Source organism: Rhinatrema bivittatum, chromosome 7 (assembly GCF_901001135.1).
Source record: "Rhinatrema bivittatum chromosome 7, aRhiBiv1.1, whole genome shotgun sequence".
In the NCBI taxonomy this organism is placed as follows: Eukaryota; Metazoa; Chordata; class Amphibia; order Gymnophiona; family Rhinatrematidae; genus Rhinatrema; species Rhinatrema bivittatum.
Window position 1 is genome coordinate 279,994,617 of NC_042621.1, and position 26,441 is coordinate 280,021,057.

At 43.0% G+C, this 26,441-nt stretch overlaps 1 protein-coding gene across 1 annotated transcript in view; it reads left to right on the plus strand.

Moving 5' to 3' along the window:
- CFAP58 (cilia and flagella associated protein 58) overlaps positions 1-26,441 on the plus strand; it is a 295,728-nt gene that overhangs the window by 266,358 nt on the left and 2,929 nt on the right. The window contains exon 15 of the mRNA XM_029610343.1: positions 16,532-16,665. Within this exon, the coding sequence (XP_029466203.1) occupies positions 16,532-16,665 (134 nt within the window). The remainder of the gene's footprint in view (positions 1-16,531; positions 16,666-26,441) is intronic.

Sequence of the window (26,441 nt, forward strand, 5' to 3'; positions counted from 1 at the left end):
GCATATCTCGGACATCCTCAGCTCGGTACTCACCCATATGTGAGGATTACCATCCTGCTTGTCCTGTGAGAAAGCAGAAGTTGCTTAACTGTAACAGGTGTTCTCACAGGACAGCAGGATGTTAGTCCTCACGAAACCCGCCCACCACCCCGCAGTGTTGGGTTCGTTACGTTTTCTTATTTTATTTTTTGGCATTTACTATAGCTTTTAAACAAGACTGAAGGGGGACCCCTGCTGGTTGCAGGGTTAGTGCCATCCTGGGCATGCCCAGTAGGTGCAAGTCAAAGTTCTAGAAACTTTGACAAAAGTGTTCCGTGATTGGGTTCCATCCTGTGATGTCACCCATATGTGAGGACTAACATCCTGCTGTCCTGTGAGAACACCTGTTACAGGTAAGCAACTTCTGCTTTTTCAATTCTTAGTCAGTTGTTTTGAGAATCTTGCATTCTCTCGTTTGATTTATTCTTCATGATTCAATTATCTTTTGTCCTTCTTGTCTTTCTGGTTTTGTATATTCTGATGTTTTTAAATTAAATTACATGCGTTTTTGAATAGCCATCCATGTTTTAAATTCACATTTAAATCTTTTTCTATCTGGTAAATGGTTTCAACCGATTTAGTATATGCAATTTGGCGTTTCCAGTCTGAATTAATTTACTGATATGCATTTTCATTGTGAGGTTCTCATCTAGCTATACTCCTAAATCCTGTATTTGATTTGAGGGATTAATTTGAAAATTTCCCAGGTGTAGGGCAGGTGGTTTAACTCTCGATGAGTTTCTACTCAGCCAAATGATTTCAGTCTTTTTAGGGTTTAACGTTAGTTTAGGTTGCGATAGTTCTTATTGGATTGCTTTCATATAGGTAGAGAGTATCAAAGCTGTATTTTCAAATGATCTGGAGAGTGGGATGTAAAACTGTATGTCGTCAGCATACAAGAAGAAAGTTATTCCTAGATTCAACAGTAATTTACACAATGGGAGCATGTAAGTATTGAATAGTGCTGCTGAAAGGGCTGAGCCTTGAGGGACACCTGTATCACACTGGAAAATGTCAGATATATGGTTGCCTAGTTTGACTTGGAATGTTCTGTTACATAGAAATGAAGAGACCCAGCTGAGAACCATGCCGTTGATCCCATTGTTTCTCATCTGATGGCATAACAGGTTATGGTCCACAGTATCAAAGGCGGCTGTTATGCCAATTAACACAAGGCAATAAGATTCATCTGTGTCAAGCCCTTGTAAAACCGAATCCGTTATTGAGAGGAATAATGTTTCAGTTGAATCAAGTTTCCTAAATCCAAATTGATTTGGATTTAGGTGATTTACAAGCTTTTACTTTACTGCTTTCTAAAGAACCTTTGCCAGAAATGACAAGTTGGATTTTGGACAATAGTTGTCCCAATCGTCAGTTCTTCCAGTCTTATTTTTTGAGTATCGGCTTTATCACTGTTGTTTTAATCCATGTGGTATGATTCCTTCTGATACTGATTGATTAATTAAGGATGTGATTGTCGGAGTGATAACTGGGTGTACTTGTTTCAAGGAACTGGCTGGTATTGGGTCATGTGGGTGAGTAGCAGGTTTAATTTTAGTAATGATTTGGCTAATTTCCAGCTTGGATACTCTGTCAAATGTGTCATTTGAGTCTTCAGGTGCTTTTGTTGGAGAACAGATAGTGAATTGTTTTTTCAACTTATTGTTTTTTTTTCTGAGTACAGTGGCATATTCATTGCAAGAGGCCTTTGTGAAGTTGTAGTTTCTTGAGATGAAAGACGTCAGGTCTTTAATTAAATTTTTAACAGGCTCAAAGAGCAGTTTTGAATTAAATATAACCCTGTGAATCTGTTTAGCATAGTAATCTTTTTTATGCTTTATTGGATAGTAAATGGTATTTTGTAAGGAAAGATTTTATATTTTTCTAGGGATTCAGCTGATGGGTATTTCCACCATTGTTTCTCTAATTTTCTAAGGTTCTGTTTAGTGTTTCTTAATTCATCATTGTACCAGGGCTTCTTATGTTTGGAGTTGTTCCTTTCTTTGTTAACCCAAAGGTCCTAGACAGTCCATGTTGAAAGAGTGCACTCAAGGGGACAGCCTAAGGGCCAAGGCAGCAGAGCACAGCATGGAGGCAGTCAACAAGTCAAAGAGCACAACAGCATGGAGGCAGATGGCCAGGACCTAAGAGCTTAACAGCTTGGAGGCAGATGACCAGGACCAAAGAGCATAACAGCATGGAAGCAGACGATCAGGACCTAAGAGCACAACAGATGGAGGCAGACGACCAGGACCAAAGAGCAAAACAGCATGGAGGCAGATGACCAGGACCAAAGAGCACAGCAGCATGGAGGTAGATGACCAGGACCAAAGAGCACAGCAGCATGGAGGCAGGAGGCCCAGGAAAAGACACAGCAGCATGGATGCATGAGACCCAGGAGAAGATGCAGCAGCATGGAGGTGGCAGCAGGCTGAGATGAGATGAGACACCAGCATCAGGAGCAGCACATGAGACATGATGAGGCAGCGGCAGCAGCTGAACCATGACTGGAGATGGCCTCATGGAGGCTGGAGAATGTCAGAGCATAGAGGAGGGCATTAGTAGTAGACTGCAGGACTACAGTGGCACGCTTTAGGCCATCACCATCATCTAGCCGGCATAGGAACTCTGTAGTGATGTCGGGCCCAGCAGTCTTCTTCCATCTAGCTGGCACAGGAAATGTGTAGTGAGGATGGGCCCAGCCGTCTTCTTCCATCTAGCTGGCTCAGGAACTCTGTAGTGAGGACGAACCCAGCAGTCTTCTTCCATCTAGTCGGCACAGGAACTCTGTAGTGAGGCCTGGCTACACTTGATCTAACAAGTCTTGTTCTTCAGCCTTAGAGGCCAAGTGTTTGGGTGGGTTTATGGGCCTTTGCCATGCTGTGGCTTGCCAGTTGGGGGTGGCATGTCCTTGGGGGGCCTCCCCTTCAGTCGTCTTTCTGAACGGGGGCTGCTGCGTGGGGTTGAGTCCTGTGACGCTGTGGAAGGCACAAGTGTTGGCTCTGGCATTCTTTGCAGAATCTGGGTCATGACAGCAGTGAGATTGTTTATTGATTTATTGTAGTGAAATTCTGTGCCTGTATTGCCATCTGGGTATTAAATACACAGGGATGTATTCAAATAAATTATCCTCTATCTGTTAACTCATAATATACCTAGTGAATGTATTATTTGTGCAAAAATAATGTCTGTATTTTATTCATATCCAATATATAACATTCTATCTAGACAATTAAAATCTAACTAGTCAAAACATACTCATCCGTTCACGCCACTTTTAAAACCAGATTGAACATGTAAACATTGTGATTCAAAAATCAACAATTTCAAAGTTATTTCTTTTTTCACAAACACCTTATAACATCTTTCATTAATAAATTTCAATTTTTTCATTTATAAATTATTTTCTAATCATCACAAGTTTGTTTTTTATATCCACTCCTAATAATCCATAAATTTCACATCTTGTGTCTGATCCTCCCGATCATGAATAAATTTCATATCTTTTGTCTGTGCCAACCAAAGATCTTTGTTTCACCCCCTGCTAGGAGCTTCCTCAGGGACTGACCGAAATAGTACTCTCCAAAATATTCCTTCCACGCTTACCCTCCAAATCGTAATCTCACAAGTTTAATTCAATACGTCAACGCGTCTACTTGTCATTTTAATCGCTTGTTCATAATCTTCGTGGTTTCAATGTCATTATTATCTACCGGAACTGACGTCCTCACCATCAATAGTCACATGTAATAACGTGATCTGGGTATATTAATTATTGCCGTCTGGGCATGCATGACCTGGGCTTGCGCATTGACAGCCCTCCTCAAGCGTACTAGCTCTGCCTGTATTTGGTGTAGCTGCACACGATGGCTCCTTTCCAGTAAAATCAGCTACTTCTGTATGGAGGCTAGTGCTGTTGGGAGTGCTGGTGGCAGAGCTGGTACTGGGGATGGAGCTGGTGCTTTTCTCATGTTGGCAGATGATGGCTCGGCCTCCAGGAGGGGCATGAGGGGGCTGGTGCTCTGGTCCGCCTCAGTGCCTGCTGCCTCGTGCTGGCGATGTGGTGTGCTTGACTGAGGTTGCGCTGCCTGCACTGGGTCCTATTGCAGGCTGGGTTCATCCATTAAGCCAGAGAGATTAAGACTGACATTCAGTGGGCTTGCTGAGGCCAGGACATCCAGGAGTGGGCTGTGATGCTGTTGCTGTTGCTCCTCCTCCTCACTGAACTGGGTCTCTGCATCCATAAGCAAGGGTGCAGTTAAAACTGCAGCTGTGCCACTGGTCCCTGGGGCTTGACGGCTGGGACCGGCAGAGGCCTGGGCGAGAGTTGTGAAAACAAAGAAGAAAACATAAGTACTAAAGGTAAGAGGTACACACATGGAACATTTGCATGACATGTGCACTTACCATCTCAAAAAATGTGAGCACGTTATGCCAAATGATGTGCACAAATGTAGCACCCTTGCCATTAACAGTTGAGGTGAACTTACCGGCTCTGCTGTGTGTGGTGTCTAACCGCTTAGCCATGCCCTTGAACACGTCCAGCCGCTGGATGAGGCGCTCCTCCATGGGCGTGAGCACTATTGGGCACGGGTCTTCTCCGCCAGTCTGCCGGAAGTACTTGATGCGGCTGGTGACCTTCAGCTTTAATTGTGCCTTTATGTCCCGGTACCTGTGGGCCACCTGCTCTGCACTGTGCTCAACACCATCCTGCCTGGATATTGTCTGTGCAATGTTGCGCCAGATCTGGCCCTTTGATGACTTGGAGGACTGGATGCATGGTTTCCAAACAGGAAGGGATAAGGCTCAAGGACACCAGCAATAATAATCTCATTGTCCTCGATGCTGAATTTGAGAGCCCTCACCTGAGAGCGTCCTGCTGCCTGGCTGCCAGAATGGGATGCCACTTCTCCTTCTGGAGAGGTGTCCTCCCTTTCCTCGCTCTCACTCCCACTCTCATCTCCCCTCCCTTCCTCCACCCCGTCCCTGACCTAAAAACTCTTTTCCTTTCTGCCCTCTCTCTCTATTCTTAGCTGCCATCCTCCTCCATCCATCCTTGCCTTGCCTCCTTCTTCCTATCCCTTCCTCCTGCCTATTTCTACTCCTAGACCTGTTCCTACTCCTCTTCCTCTTTCCCCTAGCACTCCTGCCCTCATCCTCCCTCCTCCTCTCCTCCCCATCCTCTCCTCATGCCTCTCCTCTCCTCTCTCCCCATTCCTCTAATGCTCCAACCTCTCCACAACCTACATTCCTCCACTTACCTCCTCACTTCTCCACACACCGCATCCACACACCACCTCACTCCTCCACATACCGTCTCACTCCTCCTCCACACACCTCCATGCCTCCACACACCTCCTCCACACACCTCCTCACTCCTTCACTCACCTCCTCCACACATCTTCTCACTCCTCCATTCCTCCTTCACACACCTCCTCCACACACTTCCTCACTCCTCCACTCATCTCCTCCACACATCTCCTCACTCCTCCACTCACCTCCTCCACAGAAAAAGACAAACATGACAAACAAAAACTTTTACACACAGATAGACAAAAGACAAAGATCAAGGTAAACACAAGGAAAAACAGTCAAGAACAGGACAACACACTCAGAAATCATTATAAGAACTCCTAATCCAGTAAACCACAACTCACCTCCTCTACTCTAACCCATGCCTCACAAACCCTCAAAAAGGCAGCTGCAGGAAGTGGGTATATATATATAACAAATATATTGTGCAATTTGCATAAAACAACGCGAGATGCGGCTACTAGCGCGCGCCTCGGCTAATGAGGCACAACTTGCTGACATAGCAGGTGACGTGATAACGTTGCTCGCAATGCAAAAAATAGCTATGTGATATGAGAGCTGGGAAATTTCCCTAACCACGCCCCTTTTTTATCATGGATGCTATTTCTGCTATATTTATAGCATTTTGATAAATCTAAGGGTCAGTTTGGTAGCATAAGAAGTAAGGGAATAGAAGTTAAATGAGCACACCAATACAAACTTGCATTTTTAACTTATTCTCTCTTTTTATATGTAGTATATAGCAAGTATGCTTACTGTAAATTGTGCTTTCCAAAGATAGCAGGATAAATTAGCCATTACATGTGGACAACATCATCCAGTAGCACCAAATGGACTTGTCTTTTCAAATTAGTAGAGCTTTGAGATCTGCTAAACATGTGTGGGAATTCCCTTGCAGGCGTTGCCTTGTGAGCCTCCTCAAATCAGTAAAAGAGCTAAGTCTAGGTATGTAGTCAACTGTCCAAGGAGGCAGGCAGTTAGGCTAATTCATCCTGCTATCTATGGAAAACACTATTTATGGCAATCAAGCTTGCTTTTTATGTCGAATTAGCCTTCACATGTGGGGAGTCCCAAGCTGAGAGTGCTGCGGGTCGTTTACTTAGTAAACAACCTGGACTCCACTGTGGAAAGTTGACTACAGCGAGAACAAATTATGCAAAACTGCTTGTCCAAACTTATTGTCAGTCTTTTAGATATTATTAAGACAATAATGGGACATGAAGGTATGAACCGAAAACCAAGTTGCAGCTTTGCAGATATCCTCAATGGGCACTTCACGAGGATAAGCGGCAGAAGAAGCATAGATCTCACTTGATGAGCTTTAATTAAGTTTGTAAGTTGTAGTTCTGCTAAGGTGTAACAGTGTTGAACGCACTCAGCCAACCAATTAGATAAAATACGCTTGGCGACTGCTATTTCCAGGCAGTTTGAGTCATAGGAGATGAAAAGCTAATTGGTTTTACAATGTAGCTGAGTTCATCTTTTGTAATTTGCCAAGGCCCATTTGCAGTGAAAAATATGGAGGGCTTTTTTGCCTTCATGAGGCCTTGGAAAAAATGTAGGCAGAATGATGGATTGATTGATATGGAAAACTGAGACTACCTTTGGAAGAAACTTGGGATGAGGGCAGAAAACCACCCTGTTGTGAAAAAATTGCGGCTACGGAAAATAGTGGACAAGAGCCTGGAGTTCACTGACTTAGAGGTGATTGCAACCAGAAAAATCACCTTCCAAGTTAAAAAAAAATTTCAGCGAAGCTGATTCCAAAGGCTCAAATGGAGGTTTCATCAGCTAAGAAACACATTTAGATCCCATGACATTGGAGTTTTTGAACTAGGGGTTTGACATGCCACAGTCCTTTCATGAAATGAGATATGAGTGGATAAGTGAAGATGGGTTTGCTGTTCATTGTATTATGGTAGGCTGCCATGGCACTGAGGTGTTCTGGCACCGAAGAAGTATAGAGACCTAAGTTTGAAAGGTGGAGAAGATATTGTAGCAGATACTGAGGCTCATATGAGAAGGGGGTCGAATGCATTCTGCAGGCACCACTTGAAATATCTTTTCCACTTGAAGGCGTAATTCCTTCTAGCTGATGGTTTTCTAGATGAAATTAAAATGTCAACAGTCTCTGTAGGTAAGTTGGGTTGAGAGCTGAGAAGTTAGGATAAAGTGTCCCACTCTATTGAGTCAACAGAGCTGGATCTATTTTTAAAGAAATGGGAGGACTGCTGGAAAATTATACAAGATATGCATACCATACTTGTCTGGGACATACTGGAGCTATGAGGATCAGTCAGGCATAATCTTGAAGAAAATTTTGCATTGTCCTGGTGAGAAAGCGTTCATGAGGTTTGTCCCCCAATCAAGGAGGAAAGCATCCTGAGCAGAATCGATTTAGTTTGCTGTTTTCCATTGAGACAAATAGATCCACTGATGGCTGATCCCACAGTCTGAAGATTTATTCTGCTTCCGATGGTTATAGAATTCACTTATGTAGGTGAAAAATTCTTCTGAACCTATCTGCCTGAATGTTGGAGACTCCTGGGAAATATGCGGCATGTAAGATGGCCCGATTCTTGTCTGCCCAATGCCAGATTTTGAACACTTCCTGGCAGAGGGGCTATGACCCAATTCCTCCTTGCTTGTTGACATAAAAATGGCCATCTGGTTGTCAGTCTGAATCAGGATACTAGTGTCCTAAAGAAGATGCATGAACAACAATCAATGCATTTCGTATCTCTTGTAATTCCTGAGGGATGATTTGATATCAAGTTTCCTTGGGAGGTCAAATAACATGGGTTTGACAGGATCCAACATGAGTGCCCTATCCCTTTATTGAGGCGTCCGTTGTCAGTATTATTTGGTAAAGAAGCTGACGAAGGGGAGCACCCTCTCGAAGGAGATCCTGAGCCGTCTCCCAGGAATCTGGACTACATTGGAGAGTGGCTGGGTTATTTGATCTCATTGGCAATGTAGGCCTCATTGAAGATATTGAATTTGCAGGCAGGTCAGTGGAATCATATAGACAACCACTGCCATATGACCAAGTATGGCCAGCAGAAATCTCACTGTCGATTGCTGAGAGGAGAGCAATTTACGACTCAGTGCATGCATGGCGGATGCTCATTCTGAGGATAGAAACGCTTTCTGCTGAGTCTATCCACGCCCCTATAAATTTTAGTTTTTGAGGGGGCACTAGATTCAATTTTTTTAAGTTGATAAGAAAACCTAGATTCTGCAGGAGGGAGATCATTTCATATAGACATTTTATCACATCCTCTTGAGATCTTGCTATGATTAACCAGTCGTCTAGATCAATGGTTCTCAGTCTTTTTCCCATCATGACACACCTGACAGACCACGCTCAAATGTGTGATACACTGCTCATTACAATTCATGGCGGAAATAAAAAATAAAGGCCCAGTATTATTTATTGTTTATTGTTAAGAATGACACAAGGGAAAGATACATATACTGACTGAACAGAAATTGCATAAATAGTAAACATCCCACACCAAAACAGCACCAATTTTCAGTACTCAAACAGTAAACACCTTACTTAAGAAAAGGCAACACTTAAAATATTACACCAGGTCTTAAGATATCAATACACCTCCTATTAGGAAAACGGAACAAGTCAGGCTACTATAGAGCCCTACACAGAAACTACACACCAGCAGAAAACCTCACCTGAATCACATGTGCTGACCCTTATCTAACAAAGAATAAAGAGACCAAAATGCATAACTAGAAACATGTAGACAAAAACTGAACTGGAAACCACAACAAGCCAGAGTCTCTGTATGCAGTGTAACAAAGGAAAAAGAGAAACATCACCAGTCCTTATAAAACAAATCAAGAAATATAAAATCAATAGCAGCAAAACCATACTAACAAAAAGAACAGATTATTTCAAAACAGCTGATGAATGGAATATCCAATAATTAAAAACTCATATCAAAAATTTCTAGATACCAATAAAATATTTCAAAATAGCAGACACAAAGGCCCAATAATGAAAAATAATGATACAAAAAATGTTTTGCTCTGCATACCTGGGAACATTTGATATCCAGGTGCCCTGAGATTGTTTTGAATTAGCAGGAGGAGGGATGGTTTGCTTGCAACTTTCTCCTCTCTCTCTCTCACACTGGCTCTCAATCGCTCACATATACACATGCTTTTTCTCTGTCACTTATATAGGCTCTTAATTACACATTTACACACATGCTGTCTGTCTTTTCACGCCTACACATACAGGCTTTCAATCGCACACATACATGCTGTCTTTTTCTCTCACACACAGTCTCTCATTCACATGCTTACAAACATGCTCTCTCTCTTTCTCTCATTTACACACAGGCTCTCAATCACATACTCACATACTCCCTCACCTAAACCAGCTTTCAGTCACACACAGACACACATGCTCTCTCTCTTATTTATACACACAGGCTTTTAATCATACATACACATGATCTCTCTCACACACAAAGGATCTCAATCACACATGCATTCTCTTTCACACAAACAGGTTTTCAATCACAAACTTACACATACAGGTTCTCAGTCATACACTTCCATTCATGCTATCTCTCACACACAGGCTCTCAATTACACACATACTCTCTTTCACAAATACAAGCCTCAGTCATTCACATACATGCTGTCTCACTCACACATACAGCAAACACATATACTTGCTCATTCATTCACTCTCCCCCCCCCCCCCCCGAATTAGCGACAGCAGCAGCCTCCTTCACTTCCAACCCTAAAGGCAGCAGCAACGTCCTTTACTTTCAGCCCTCGCGGAGAAAGGAGTCCCATTGGCCGTGGGGGTTAACGTTGTTCTTCATTTTTCTCTGAGCTGCACCTCTCTTCTCTTCTTTGGGCCGATGCTGCCCATACTAGCATGGTCTCTTTTTCCTGCACACGCACCCGCTGCTCACCACTTCCTCTTCCAGGGCGCAGGAAGAAGAGAGCATGCTGGTGCCGCTGACTCCAGCTGTCCTGCTGCGTTTTGACCGGGCTATCAGCATTTTAAGCCTGGGTGGAGGACCTATTTTGCTCGGGTAGGGAGAGCAGCTGGGTCAGTGGGGAACCAGGAAGTGTGGAAACACACCTGCATGTGCTTGGCGACACACTGGTTGAGAACAACTGGTCTAGATAAGGGAAGACTTGAATCCCTTGGCATTGCAAATGGCATTGTAAATGTGCTGCTACCACTGCCAGACATTTGGTGAAGACCTAAGGGTCCTTGGTTATGTGGTGCCACCTGTCCAGAAAAGGTTGGATTCTTCCCCTGGTTGGAACAGATGGATATGGATTGTCTGAGAGGATCAAAAATTGGGCCCATGCTTAGGCTGGGCTGATTGAGTAGTCTTTGGAGGCAGTATTCTGTTTGTCTAGGCCTGGTGAAAAGAAACTGTTGAAGTTGATTTGGAACTGTTGAAGTTGATTTGGAAAAGGTTGAGTTTGGTATTGTTGATAAGACCGGAGTGGTCATCTGCCTTCTCAGTGCAGATGGTTGTTCGAGGCCCATCAGGAGGATTTGAACTGTTACGTTCTGATCCTTTATATGTGCGATTATCTCCCTAAACCTTTCTCCAAAGAGGTTATTCCCAAGACATAGGAGGTCTGCTAGCTTCTCATGAATATTCTTCCGTATGCTTCTAGCTTGAAGGCACACCATGCGACATGCTCCAATCGATGTTATAGAGGTTCTAGAAAAAGCATTGAAAGTTTTGTAGTCTGAACGGAGGAGGTGGTGGATGCCTTCTTCTGAACTGAAAAATGGCTGAAGATAATTGGTAGATCGTTCTTCAGGTTGGAAGAAAGACTTTAGCTTTTGGATGAAATCATAAATATACTGCACAACATAAAATTGGTGAATGGTAATGTGTGCAGTCAGTATGGAAGTTTGAAACACTTTCATGCCAAAGTGGTCTAAAAATCTGTGGTCCGTTCCTGGTGGTGAATTTGAATGGATCTGTATCTTCACCTTTTTCATTGTGAATTCGACCACTACAGAATGGTGCGGCAGTTGAACAACAAACCCTGAATGAAGCTTGTTGAACCCTGTATTTTAGGTTTAGTTTTCCTGTGGTTGGCATGCCAGAAATGGGCATCTCCCACATTCTCATCTTTAGAGCATTAAGAATGGTATGGACAAGTAATGCCACTGGTTCAGATGGAATATCTAGAATTTGTAGAAAGCTCAGTAGGTCAGAACAGTGGTCTTTGTCCTTATGAACATGGACACCCAGGGCAGTTCCTAGCTTCTCAATGAACTTTGAGTACGAGAGATTTTCTGGAGACAAGGTATGGTCTAGTGGCTCCAGCAGTGGATTGGAAGATATGCTTGTAGAATCCTTGATGAAACGGTCAAGATTGTAACAAAGATGAGGACAAATGAGGAGGCTCCTCCAATAGAAGCTGAGGTGGTGCCGAGCAGTCCATTACTCTGACCTGCAAGACTCTTTTGCAATGGAGTAAGATGAAGAAGCAGCCTAAAGAAGTGGTTCTGAAGAAGTGTTCATTCCTATGGGCGATGCTGAAACAACCAGCAAGGCGCATGGCCTACCTGGCCTCTTGACCAGCCCCATTCACCAGCACCAGCAGTGCTGAGGATGCGCCCCCCCAGAATACAGAGGAGTCGCCAACGCTGCAACAGCTGGGCCTGCCCATCCACCAACAAGATCAGCATGGCGGTATCACCAAAACAACCAGCAAGGCGCATGGCCTACCTGGCCTCTTGATCGGCCCCATTCACTGGCACTGGCAGCTCTGAGGACATGCTGAGGATGCTCCCCCCTGGAATGAGGGAGTCGCTAATGCTGTGACGGTTGGGCCCACCCAAGATGAGCACGATGGCAACGCCGAAGGCACTTGAGAGCCTTGAGCATGTGCTCTTGGCGCGCACATGGAGCACTACAAAGGAGCTTGCCCCATTGTGCACCCCTTCGTGCAGACCCAAAGTGCTTTATTCCATTGTACCCTTTACAATCATGGATCAGATGTGCTTCATTGAGCCTATGCTAGGACTGGGTCTGTATGAAGATCTAAGGAGTGCCCCAAGAAAGAAGCAAAGAAGGATCACAAACTTAGTCTTCCTTATGATAAGTACTAACTCTTCCGCTATCTCTTCCTGCTTAATGTTTACTCTGCTCCTAATAAATGTTTAATGTCTGTCAAAAAAATCCCTTTGATTAATGATCTGCTAGAGGATTTACATCCCACTATTTGTTGCATCTCAGAACCTTGGCTGAACGACAAAGATAATGTACTCTTAAACCAAATTTCCTACCCTAACTATGAGGTATTTCATTTTCCTAGACCTAAACGAAAAGGTGAGGGTTTATTAATAATTTGTAAAAATGAGCTTAAGCTAGTACCTTACAAAGTAGAGATTAACTCTCCCTATGAAGTGGTAATTCTAAAACCTCCTCAACTAAACATAGGACTGGTTTATTGTCCTCCAAGGATACTACAAAAAGATTGCTCATCACTGATTGAATTATTCGCTAAGGTGTTTCCATCACCAGATACTTCCTTAATTGTAGGAGACTTTAAGCTCCACGTAGATAAAACACCAAGAACCACAGCTCATGGTCATCCTTAATGGACCTTACCTCTCCACATATACATTGCTTAAATCCACTCACCATCTTCTGTGACATCTTGAGGACCAAGGTCTATTAAAGAAGGAAAACAACTGTAGTAATGAATTAGATAAGTTGTTAAGGAAGAAATAGATTTTATGAAAAAATTCCTAGAGACAGACTTCATGTCTATGCAAGTGCTCAGACAAAAAATGACTGAGAAGGCTCACAAGGCAACACCCATACGGGAATTCCCACACATGCTCATTCAGTGCTGCTGGATGACATCACCTACGTGTAATGGCTAATTCAACTTGCTTAGTGACATAAAAAACATATAAGGAAAACATATTTGCTAGTACTGCTACTTTGATTTTGCTAGGGTCAGTAATGATCTGACAGTGCAGTTTTTATGACTGGTTTCTACCTAATACCAACCCACCTAATTCATTCTGGACTGAGACAAGCAGAAGTGCTACTTTAATGGGATTATTTGGAAAGAAAAGAGGTGGCAGGAAGGTACTAGAAATGCAGGAAAAGGCCTGGAGGCAGACCAAAAAAGATGTGGTCATTGTATAACAAGGTCTGTGGCTCAAACAAAATAACCATGGTTGATTGGGTAGCATGGTGGAGTTTAGCTAGGCAAACAATGCAATGGGAGGTAAGTCCACACTCCGTGTATAATAGAAGAATACAAAAGTGCAGAAAACTATAAGTCCTTACACTTTCATATAGCTTTTCATGTTTACTCAGAGGAACTCCTGAATCTCAGAATCATTCTTATTTAACATGTCAAAGTGTTCCCTGATCTGGACACCATGTTTTGCCGAGAAGGCTGTGTTGGAAGGGACAGAGAAACAGTAGCTCATTCACTATAAAAGACAAAAACAAGCTCATTACAAAATAAGGACACAACACAGATGGGTTTAAGCAGCAAGAAACAGCAGCAGCTGTCTTGTTATAGGTGCATTCAATTCATGTCAGGAGTCCACGCACAAGGTGAATACATACCAGCGAACTTAAAGATGCCAACACGGGCGCCAAATACCGCTAAGCCAATCACGTAATACGTAGACCAGTCGGCTCACAGGCAACGATGTCATAGTTTAAAAAACCAATGTGTGACAATATGAAAGGTATAATACATATAGGAAATACAACAGCAAACAAAAATGCCAAAATTGGCGCCAAAGAGCAGTAATCCAAAACAAGCAGTCAGATGGTACATAAAGAAACCAATTGAGCAGTAATGTAACAGTATAAAGCACTAATACATAACAGACATAGGAGAACCGAGACTCTCATACTATTATATCACACGTCATGTCAGAATGAATTATTGTCTACACAAAGTATACCCACTCGATGTCTAAATTAAGCCCAAATGGGGACAATGTATGGAGAGTAAAAATCCACTTTTGTTCTCTACAAAGCAATTGTTCAGAGAAATTACCACCTCTTAGCTAGGACCATGGACCCCACACAAATGGAAAAGCTACATAGGAGAAGTAGTACTGCTGTTTTATAATATAGTAATGAAAAGTTCCTGGTGTTGCTTAGATAGTCTGGTGTATATTACAGCCTGTTTGTGTGTTTGTGTATATGGGTCCTTTGCCTGTCTGTGTGGGTGCCTGTCTGTGTATGTTTGGGAGAGCCTCTGTGTGTGCCTGAGTGTGTTGGGGCTTCTTCCTGTGTATGTGTATGGGAACCTCAGCCTGTGTGTGTCAGGGGATGCCTCAGCCTGTGTTTGTGCATAGGGAGCCTGTGCCTATATGTGTGCTTGCTTGTGTGTGTATGTTTGCCTATAAATGCCTGTGTATGTGCCTTTGTGTGAATGTGTGTGTGTGTGGGTGTACTTACATGTGTGCAAGCCTGTGTGCGTGTGTAAGCCATTGTGTCCACATGTCAAAGTCTGTGCATGCTTGCAGGAGCGTGCATGCTAGCATGAGTGTGCATGCACATTTGTGTGCACTTTGCAAGCTTGCATGTGCCTATGTGTGTATGCCTGTGCCTGCCTGTCCTTGTGTATGGGAGCGTGAGACAGGGCTTCTCAGACAGAGCATACTGGCAAACATTTCCCAGCATTGCTTGGGATGTCTGATCACCTCTGTGTGTGTGCCTCTGCCTGTATGTATGTGGGGGAGTGTGTGCCTGTGTATGTGTGTGTGCGCGCATGTGTATATGAGACAATGCTTTGCTGACAGAGTATATTGTCTTTGCACTTTCACCTTCCACTGTTCCGCCAACAGACATGATAATGTGACCGACACAATTGACAGACCAACCGGCACAAGCCTTTTATATATATATATATATATATTTATTTATTTATTTATTTTTTTTTTTTTTTTTTGTAAACTGGGTACAATAATTTAATAACTTGAGAATGTATTTTTCTCTAACCCTTGTAATTCAGAATCCAAGCCTCCAAATATAAAGATGTCAGGTAGAGGTAAATGACATAGAAAATGTAGGTGATTAATTACCAGTTCTCTTTTTAATATTGATATACCTATATCAGATATGTGTGTTTTATGATCAGCTCATGTTTCATAAATTATTTATTTCCATTTGACATTCTGCCTTTTCCTAGGAAGGGCACAAGGCAGATTTTTTTAAGAAAGATGTGAATTGCAGTATGGGTGTCTGGGAGCGGGGAGGGGATATAAGAACATAAATCTGGGAACTGAACAGTGCAAAACTGTATCTAGGTAGCAATACACAGTGTACACCAATTTCATAGTAGAGGGAAGATAAACATGGCACATACAAGTAAAATACTGTTTTCATAGTTAAGAGAGGATACTTAGCGAGTTCAGGGGAATGCTTGTCTGAATAGCAGGTTTTGATTCTTTTGCCTTTGCATACATCTTAACCAACTGGTACAAGATGCTGTTAAGTCTTAAGAGATACCATTGAGAGGTCCTGCTAACTTCCTCGATTAGCAGCTGTGCAGAAGGGAGCAGGGTGCATATTAAATCAAGATTAGTCTAATTTCCAGCTGGTTTGGGTCTAACAAATGATAGCCTTGAACAACTTTAAAAATCCTACTTCAGATTATATTCAGTAGTAGTCAAGAAATGTCAGGGTTTAATTCAAATATTGAGGGCCCGAGTCACCAAGGCAGTGGTTTTCAACCTTTTTCTAGCCAAAGAATCCTTGTATAACCAAAAACCACAGAACCTACCTCTGGGAACTTTCAGCATGCACATACCAAAGGCAGGCAGACAGGCTAATGGCACTGCCCCCCCAATAACTGTTCCCTTCTGGCACAACACGGCTTTCAGCAAGTTCAAGCCACACTCCTGTAAGACTGTGATAACAGCAGCGCGGGACTTCAGGCACTGCATGGCGCAGATCGTCGAGAGCTGCACAGTGCTGGAACGAAACAGCTGTTCCAGGGGTGGCAGCTGTTCCAGGGGTGGCACCCTTTCAGAATGCTCCTGAAACCCTGATTGTGGCTTTTCTTCCATGTTGTGTCTATGGGAAAAGACCTTGATGAATCAAGCCCTTAGGGACCTGTCTTCAGAAGGTGTTCCCCTCCCCCATTCATCATTGCCATTTTTCCTTGCCAGGCCTTATCCTCCGAACTGAACATGTACGAGTCCCAAAGCCAGGAGTATAAATATGAAATTGAAAGGCTTGCTAATGAGCTTCAAAACGTGAAGAAGAAATACCTTATCCAGAAGCGCAAGGAACAACAGACTAAGTATGAAATCTAACAAATGTATCTGATAATGAAAGAAGTTTGTTGGATGAAAATCCCTTGGCCTTAATTTATATGATTTTTTTTTATTTTTTCGATCATTACTAGGTCTTATTGCTATGGATCACTGGTACAGTTGTGGTTATTGCTTACTGTCATGTTGGTTTCAAAAGAGACTGCACTCCTCTGTGGCTCACTCAGTGTCAGTGTCGTGTGCTGCCATGCAGAAGAGCAGGGTTCAATTTCCCAGCCTAACGTCTGTAACTTGGGCTGGCTGGGATTGAGGACGCTGTGGAGTCCCAGCCATTGTGCAACGGTAGCCTCCAGTGCTCAGACCCATGGTACACATGTACTGGGTTCCAGAGGGAGCCCTGCCCTGTAGCCACTGGTCAAACAATTGTCACTGCAGTGGTTGGATTAGATCAAAGGGAGGGGCAAAGGAGCATTACAAACCTTGGGGGAAATCTAGGTTAATTGTGAGCAGAGGACAGGTCGACCTGACGCGAAAGTTCAAGGGGCAGGAAGACGTAGTTAGGCCCCTCAAAGGGGCTGCCTTCATACTAAGTTACGTATTTCAAATAATGAATTGTAGAGATGGGCAGATCATATGGTCTTTTTTTGCCATTATGCTTCTATTCCAATGTATATTTTCATTCTCCATTTTCTCCCTCCTTTATTCACCGCTTCCCAGATGACAGATCTGGGAGACAGTAAGTTTCCTCCTTGAGCAAGGGCCGAGGGAAAAAATCTTTTTCTTTCCACCAGCAGGGATTGCCACAATGGCGCACCTAGGACCCCAAGCATATCACTAACCTGATGTGCCTGGCCGTGGAAGGAGATTCAAGCACTAATCTTTGCACTATAGCTGAAACAATTGTTCTGATTCATTTAATAAACTGACTTTATGAAATAACTTGACTTCTTTCTAGAGATGAAAATAATCTCCACATTTCAATCCCATGCTCTGTAGCGGATGTGGCACAATCCTTACCTGATAAAGTTGGCCAATAAAATGCTTTTCTTCCTTCTCCTCTTTTTGGCACCCTGTTCCTGCTCATGTAGTCCAAAAGTAATTAGTAATCTGCAACTGCTTGGTTTTCAGAGATGATATTAAGAATTGTAATCATGCTTAACGGAAAGGCTACAAACGGAGTCTGCCATGGGAAAAATACTGGATGCCAGAGATTGCCAGCAATTCATAAGGGACAGAACTGTATCTCATAATATATATTGCAATGAGTCCTGGTAATTGCCACATCGCTATAAAAAATGATCCCTGTCCATGTGCAGATTACATAGAGCAGCTTGGATACCTGGAACTACAATATCAGCAGCAACACACTGCTAATGGGCTGCGACAGCTAAATGATCAATACATGAGGCTCCCATACTATCTACTAAACCATTTCTAGCAGATAAGAGTCCTCTAGAAAACAAATTTAATCTTCAAAGTTTGAATCTAACATGCTTGCATTTTTTTCTTGTCTGCAACAGGAATAAAGAAATCCGGTAATGCTGTGTGCACTTAGCAGAATTAATTTCCTGTTATTACTTCATTTCAAAGCATACAGAGCTGTGCCAGTCATTATGGCCATTTTTGATAGAAAACAAAATCGGAGGATGCTTTGCTTATTGATACTTTTTTTTTTAAATGCATCTCTTTTTCTAAATAACATTGCACTTAAGGCTGTACTCAGCAGCAAAAGCAGTGTTTGTTCCTGTGTTCTTTAGAAGGCACTGTAATGTAGAGGTAAAGCAGGTTCCTTGTATAATATATCTAGACATTTTCTAGCATAACCAGATATCCCAGTAATCTGGGCAAAGGAAAATTGCATTTTAATTGGTGCATGACTAATCTAGCCCTTGCTTTTGCTTCGTTTCTTTTCCTTCTTTATTGCCAGCAATATGTAGTCCCATGTGCTTAAAAGTAAAATCAATCCCAAGAGGGCTGGAATGACAATTAGAAATCTAAGTACAGGGTGACCAGGAGGGGCGTGGTGGCAGAGATGAGAAGCAGGCAGTTTCAGTTTTACAAACTTTCTAGCAAGTTCTCAGTTCATTACAGAGCCTATGGCCCTTAACAATCCTTGGCTGTTTAGGCAAGGCAAAACAATAGCCCTTGTCCCTTCAATTCCGGGAGCTATCATTATAAAAGTCACAGTAGAGAAGTCCTCACCCTTGTATCTCAGGTTTGAGCTTCTGACCTGAGTGATTCCTTCCAAAGACAGGTGCTTCTGCTCAGCAGCGTTTACCAGTGTCTTAGGTCTAAAAGATAACAGCACCAGTGCATGTAATCAGACGTGCACCCTGTGTAGAGTTTTCAGGGATCAGTTGGCATTCCCCTCCCAAGAGCATAACAACTTTTATGCCATTGGAAGGGGACTGCCAGCCGATCCCCAACATCCACAAGAACGACATGGAGGCTTAGAGGCCCACAAATGACCCCTCCCACCACACCCATGTGGTACTTTGCCCCAGCCCTTGCCTAGCACCTGGAATCTAGTCAAGCTCAAGTAACGATCTAGAGTCTGGCAGCTGAGATTTAATGCTATAAAATGCAGAGTCCTGCATTTGGGTTACAAAAACCCAAGGGAGCAATGACATTCTAAGCATGAAAGAGGAGCGGGATCTGGGGGTAATCATATCGGCTGATTTTTAAGGTGACCAAAGAGGTGGATACGGTAATAGTAAAAGCTAGAAGGATGCTTGGCTGCCTTCTGGGGAGAGGAATGGTCAACAGAAAAAAAGGAGGTGATATTACCTCGTTATAAGTCCCTGATGAGACCTCTTGGTCTAGAGGGTAGCTACTAAAATGATCAGTGCTCATAATTTTAAAGCATATGGGGACAAACTAAAAGATTTAAACATGTATGCCCTTGAGGAAAGGCAGGGTAGGGGAGATATGTTAGAAACATTTAAATACTTTTAAGGTTTCCATGCAGAAGAGGCAGGCATTCCCCTCCCAAAGGAAAGGAGACTGTAGAACTGGAGATCATGGGATGAGGATTAAAGGGGGTTTACTCAGGAGTTATCTAAGCAAATATTTCTTTATAGAGAGGATAGTGGATGCATAGAATAACCTCCCCGTTGAGGTCTTGGAGACAAGGACTGTATCCTGAATCTAAGAAACACATTCCCATGCCACACCTTCCTCCCGCTCTCTTCACCCTACCAAAGGCCAAAGGATGCGGAGAGGACCTAAGCCCCCACCTAACCTCAATCCCCCCAGCCAGCCTCAAACTCTCAGCCTTGGACCCCAGCCCCTTACTTCATCCCCCCCAGCCAGCCTCAGTCCCCAACCATTCAGCCCCTAGTCTCAGACCACACAACCATTCTCACACCCCTTGCCCCCAGCCTCAGATCTCCATAGCCAACCTTGAACCCTCAGCCTTGCAATCCACAGCATTGCCCCCCCCCCTCTCAGCCAGCCTTGGACTCCCAGCCCCAGTCACTCATCCTGCACACCTGCAGGAATGGCATGGCCCATACGTTCTTAAAATTATCCATGTGCACATGTTCACATGCATAGGGAAGAGACCTTCCAGTAGGTGAAGAAAAGTTGGGACTTGCACAAACTATTTTATTTTAAAAAGTATGCCGTAAATTCTTTTGGCCAATTATGCACACCAAATAGCATGTGCAATTGTGTGTTCATAGTTTTGCTGGGATGATTTTCAAAGTGGACTTATTTGTGTAAACACACTTTGAAAATTGGTATAAGGTTTGCACATATTATCCCCAAAATGATCAGCCAACATCTCAGCCACTGATGAGCATAGACTAGAAGAATCTAATAATGGAGTCATACAACTATTTGCAATCCAAAACATCTCTTTTTTGAATTTTTAACTTTAGTATTTCTGGATCAGACCCAAGAAGAGCTTGATCTGTTTCTTTGTCTGGGGAACGGGAGGGGGGATGGGGGTGAAGTAAAGATATTTGCAATTGCATCTACCTTTCCGACAACGGATCTAACCTGCTCTCTTCCTAGGTGGGAAAACCCCAAATATTGTACTTCCAGCAGCCTAGCACACATTTTCTCAGATTTGTGATGAGGCGTCTTAGTTCAGGGTATTAGGGCCAGTTGGAGGTGCCTCAAGCGGTCTTTCCGGTTTTTACTAAAGATGTCATCATTGAGGTAAGCTGAGGAATAGGGATGCTGCTTGTATAACAGGTGGTCCTTGAAATGCTGGAATGTGGTGAAAGCTCCTTGAAGTCTAGAAGCTGGAATGATGAAGTAGAAGAAAGCTTCAGGACTGGAAAATGCCATTTTTTTGTTGAAGGTAGAAGTGAGTGGCAACTGCCACTAGGCTTTAGTGAAATATAAAGTTGATATAAACTTGGTCTTGCCCAATCATTTGATCCATTTATCAGTCCTGTGCATTAGGTAGGCATCTAGCTTTGATAACTTGTTCACTTTTGAAAACCAATAGAAAATTTAATTATTTCATCTGGATTTGGGACTAATACAATGGGATATTTCTAGTCAATAGTGGGCTCTTTAGTGACACTCAGTTGTTGCATCATCTTGATTTCTTGGAAGATGGCAGTCCTCTTGGCCTCAGAGATTTGATAGGTTTTCTGTCAGAAGACCATCTCCTTCTGTGGATATCGTAGGGGAAGAGGTGGGTCTTCCCTGGTACTTCCTGGTTTTGCTGAATGAGCTTCCTTCTTTGCTGAGGCAACAGTTGGTCTTCTAGGGTTACAGTTGAATTCCCTTCCTTGTGCATGGTACAGGACTAAGTCATTTTTAGGGAACTCAGGACACACCAGATTGCAACTAGATGGGACCTATTTTTTCAGCAGATTAATGTATAAGAGTTGAGACTTTTTCCTTTAGTCATGTTAGTGTATCTAGCAATTTGTAGGACTCAGCTTTTCCATAATATTTTTATGGTCCCTACCATCTGGCGAGTAATATTCTCTCTGAGGAAGGGAGCAACACAGAACCCGGTTACCAGTTTCAAAGGAGCAGGATTGGGCTTTCCAGTAGAAAACCAATAGAAACTTGTTGGGCCTGGGCCTCCTCGAGGTGGATCTGTACCACCTGTCAAACCTTTGGGGGGCACTCTTGAAGTGTAACAATGTAGTTGATCGCATTCCTTATTTAGAACTTATGTTCTTCCCATATTTCTTTGACAATGTCAAGAATGCCTCATGGTCTCCTTCCATTTAAGAGGAGAATAGAAAGAAGCCCTTGAATGCTTAGGGTACTTTGCATACTGCAAATAGTAGAAAGGAAAATGGAGTATCCCAGTCTTTTCCATTTCTGTTTGCAAACTTTCAAAGCATTTTTTTCAGGATTTTAGTAAACATTTCTACCAGAGCACCACTCTGAGGTTCAGAGGGATTTGACCTTCATGAATATGAATAGTTGGTTCATGATCTGGGAGACAAAGAGATCCATATTAAAAAAAAACATAGAGTAAGTTAAATTATCCAAATATCCTTATTCAAATATTCAATGGAACTTATCTGGATATGTGTTCCACTTAACTTTATCTGGATAAGTTTAAGCCTGCTATTTGTGTGGACCAACTTGTCTATTCAAATTCAACTGGATAGCTCTCAATGTGTTGCTTTCTGGCTAAATATGTTTGCCCCCTTTTACCATGCCTCCATTCCTGCCCCTTTTGTCTGGATAACTGACTGCACAAAAATGTTGTGTGGACATAGTTACCCCACACACGGGCCGATACAGTAAAGTCTGCGGGAGAGTGGGCGAACGCCCGCTCTCCTGGCGCACGCACCGGCCACTCGCTGGTGCGCGCAATGCAGTATTTAAATTAGGCCCGGCGGTAGATCCGGGCAAAAGGAGGCACTAGGGACACTAGAGCGTCCCTAGCACCTCCTTTTTGACAGGAGCCGTGGCTGTCAACGGGTTTGACAGCCGACGCTCAATTTTGCCGGCATTGGTTCTCGAGCCCGCTGACAGCCACAGGCTCAGAAACCGGACGCCGGCAAAATTGAGCGTCCGGTTTTCGGCCCGACAGCCGCGGGCCGAATTCAATTTTTTTTGTTTTTATTTTTACTTTTTTTACTCTTCGGGACCTCCGACTTAATATCGCCATGATATTAAGTCGGAGGGTGCACAGAAAAGCAGTTTTTACTGCTTTTAGGTGCCGCGCTATTAGGTGCCGTGGGTTGGACGCGCGTTTTCCTCCCCTTACTGAATAAGGGGTAAGGGAAAACGCGCGTCCAATAGCAGGCTAACAGTGCGCTCCGTCGGAGCGCACTGTACTGTATCGGCCTGAAAGGGGGTTATATTTAAAGTGCCAGATTTATGCAGGTAAAAGCCAATTTTACTAGGATATATCACTAGGATATATTAGTATCCCATAGTGACCTTTCAATAGATATTATTCTGATCTACTCTTAAGGTGTCTCCGTGATAGGAAGGAGGACCACGGGCACAAACAGCTGCTTCTTTCTGCTGGGCAGCTGACAGGCTTGGCAGAACCAGCAAAAGATGCTGGGACATTTCTGGCCAATAAAATTGTGGCAAATCTGGTCTTCTGTAACCTTAGATGACCCCCCCATTAGGTGGCTATAAGCCGGTTGCAGGACATTGGCACTAAAGGATTAGGAAACTAGCAAGTTGTTTCCATCTCTCCTCGCTTATGCTCTTTTAGGCTGTGTAGTAAAAGCACTCGTCCCAGACCACTGGCTTGGCTCTCCCTCTTCCTAGTCGTTTCCCTCTATCTTTTGGACCTGCTCAAATGCAAGAGGTCCCTCGTGTGTTGGTTCCAGGGTCCTTCACATCCTGTTACTTATTCAGTTTTTGTTTGACTCGTTCTGGGTCACTTTCCAAGTTCACTTCAGATTGAATTTTCTCCTGTCTCTGCACTGTCTTCAGAAATTATTCTTGAGGCAGTCTGCTGTACTCTGGATCCTGAATAAGTTATGAATTACTCTGCTTTAGGCTTGCGTACCTTATGTTAAGACTTGGTGTTAGGCTGAACATCATTAAGATTGTGACTTACTTATTAGCTCTGCTAATGATTGGTAGCATTACAATCACTCACCTTCATTGATATGCATAGCTAAATTAATACTGTCAGGCATCATTATAGGAGGACCTAATCTGAACCCAGTTTTTGATTTCTGCCATACCTATCAAAAGACATTCGTAGTATTTCTTTAACTATTCCATTTTGTGATTACGAAGCTTTCACACCGAAAATTCCTTTTGTTTTTCAACACTGCTAAGACATTGGGATGCTGGAGAGCCTGAAGTGAATGTATTTCTTTATTTGTTTATTTAAACTTCAATGCTGCCTTACCAAAATCGCTCAAGGCGGTTTACAAATTAGAAAAATAAAGTGATTTGATACAAAATATTAAAAACCTTAAGCACAAAAAAATCATAGGTACAAAATGTGAATATAAAAAGCCATATAATAAGTAGTTTATAAGTAGTAAAAAAAAAATCTAAACAGTTTCGGGAAGAACAAAGAAACAGACTGATCATAAGAAAGATGACAAGAGGGAATCATATCAACTTATGTCATCTAGTTCTGAAAATTACTAAAACCACATAACAGAAATACAAAAATAAAAATATATATATATATTAGCCAATGCAGATGTTGCTTTAATTTCCACTATGAGAAAAAACATGCTGCTTTTGAACAGATTTTCAAATTAAAATCAAAAGAGGCCAAAAACTATAGCATTTTAGACAGAGAGGTTTTAGACCCAGTGTTGACCACTGCAGGTGAAGAGGGTGACCCAGCATTGATTACCACATTCAGATAAGTCCCATTTCCCCCTGAGGCAGTCAGTGTCTGAAGCACCAGCTGGTATTGGGATATATGCCTGGACGTTTGTATTCTGCCTTTTGAATATACTCATGCGTTGGGAGGTCCTTTAGAAAGCTAGTAGCCATATATCTTTCAAATATATTTCACAGAGGTGGATGTGTGCACAGTAGCTTTGAGAAATGCTAACAAAAAATTGACTTTGGGGGTTAATGATGGAGAGGTCTGGCCAGACATAATTCACCGCCTGCTCCTTTTTATAACTGTATTACTGCATGTGAACGTTTGTACTACGCTGCTGCAAATTGGCGTTTTGAGTTTGAATACAGTATATGTTCTCAAAACACTAGAGGGGAAAAAATGTGAAACTCAGAGGACATGGCAAATGTAAAAATAGTCCTCATAGGTAGAATAAAACCTACATGACTGGTTAATCCAGATGTTTGTGGTATTGTACAAACAAACAATAGCAAGATAAAATTCATATCATACCCATGTACACTGCTATCCACAATATCCTTCTTTTGTCTCCCCTATTCCCTGATTTCATTGCTAATCCTACCTCTGCCCCTTCTTCTGAAGATCTCTCCTTCACGTGAACTACCCTTCCCCTCCTCTCTTTTTCTCTTTCACCCCCCTCTCTTCCTTGGTTTCTAGTTACAATACCTTGAGATTTCCAGTATAAAGACTGGGAAACCAACATATTTGACTGGATTATGAATTCTGAATACATACTTTAGAAGTTCTGATTGGAAAAAATAAAATTAGTTTAACTTATTCATAATTATACCTTCAAAGACTCAGATTACACGGTATAGTTTGTAAAGAGATACTTAATGCCATTAATAGCAATCAGTTGTATGTTTCTGCTGAATATGTAAACATAATCATATATATTCAGAATAGGCAACTTCTAGGGAGGTTTAGCAATCTGTCATATTTTATCGCAGGAGAGGCGTCCCCGTGATATTGTGTCTTGCCCCAAGAAAATATTACGTCAGTATCCTCGCATTATTTTTTCACATGGAAAACCTCAGCAAGAAAAAATAACGTGATGCACCCCTAAAAAACTTGTGATGGCAGCTTTGCACAGCGCTGCCTTGATTTTAAAGGGCCCTGCGGCCAGAATCTGTGCTCCCAAAGTTAAATTCCTCCCCGGGGGACTCCCGAGACCCATGCCCAACCCACCGCAGCCTCTCAAGGTGACATGGACTCTAAAATTAAAACAAGAAAACCTTTAATTGCGAGGCAATGCTCTTCCCCATTCCCAGACCCCCCTCCATTCCAACCAAATCCCCCCTCCACTACCCCCCCCCCCCCCACACCAGCTGGCATCCCATCGGTTCCTCCCTTCACAAAATAGACCAGAATCCCTGATGCCTAGTGGGACCCCTTCCTCTTCCTCTTCCCTTCATCAAAAAAGGATATGGTGGTTTAGGGGAACCCCTGAACCCCCCACCTCCCTCTACCTCTACAAAGAATCATTGGTGGTGATGGGGCAAAGACCAGTTAGCGACATTTTGAAAGATGGTATCAACCGGCCTGGAGCTAGGGCCTGGTCTGGGCCACTGCTGAGCCACCAATGACTCTTCACAGATGGAGAGGGGGGTGGGATTCTGGGAGGCCCCTCTAGACCACCATGTTCTTTTTTGATGGCACAAGGGATTCTGGTCTGCTTCAGGAAGGCAGGGTTTGGATGGGTGTCAGCTGGTGCAGGGAGGGATTTGAAAGAGGAGAGGGATTTAGTTGGAACAAGGGGGGGGGGGGGGGTTAGATAAAAGGGGAGGGGTTTGAGAAGGGGTGTGGCCTTGCCACATGACTATGAGGCTTTTTGTTTTTTTACTTTTAAAGGTCCACTCCACCTTGAAAGGCAGCAGAAGGGTGAGCAGAGGTTTCGAGACCCCCTTGAGAGGAATTTTAAACTTGGGCGGGGGTGTAGTTTTGGGCCTCCGGGCCCTTTAAATTTTACTATAGGATCATCGGGACTGGTAGTAGCATCTCAATGCTGCTGAGATAAAA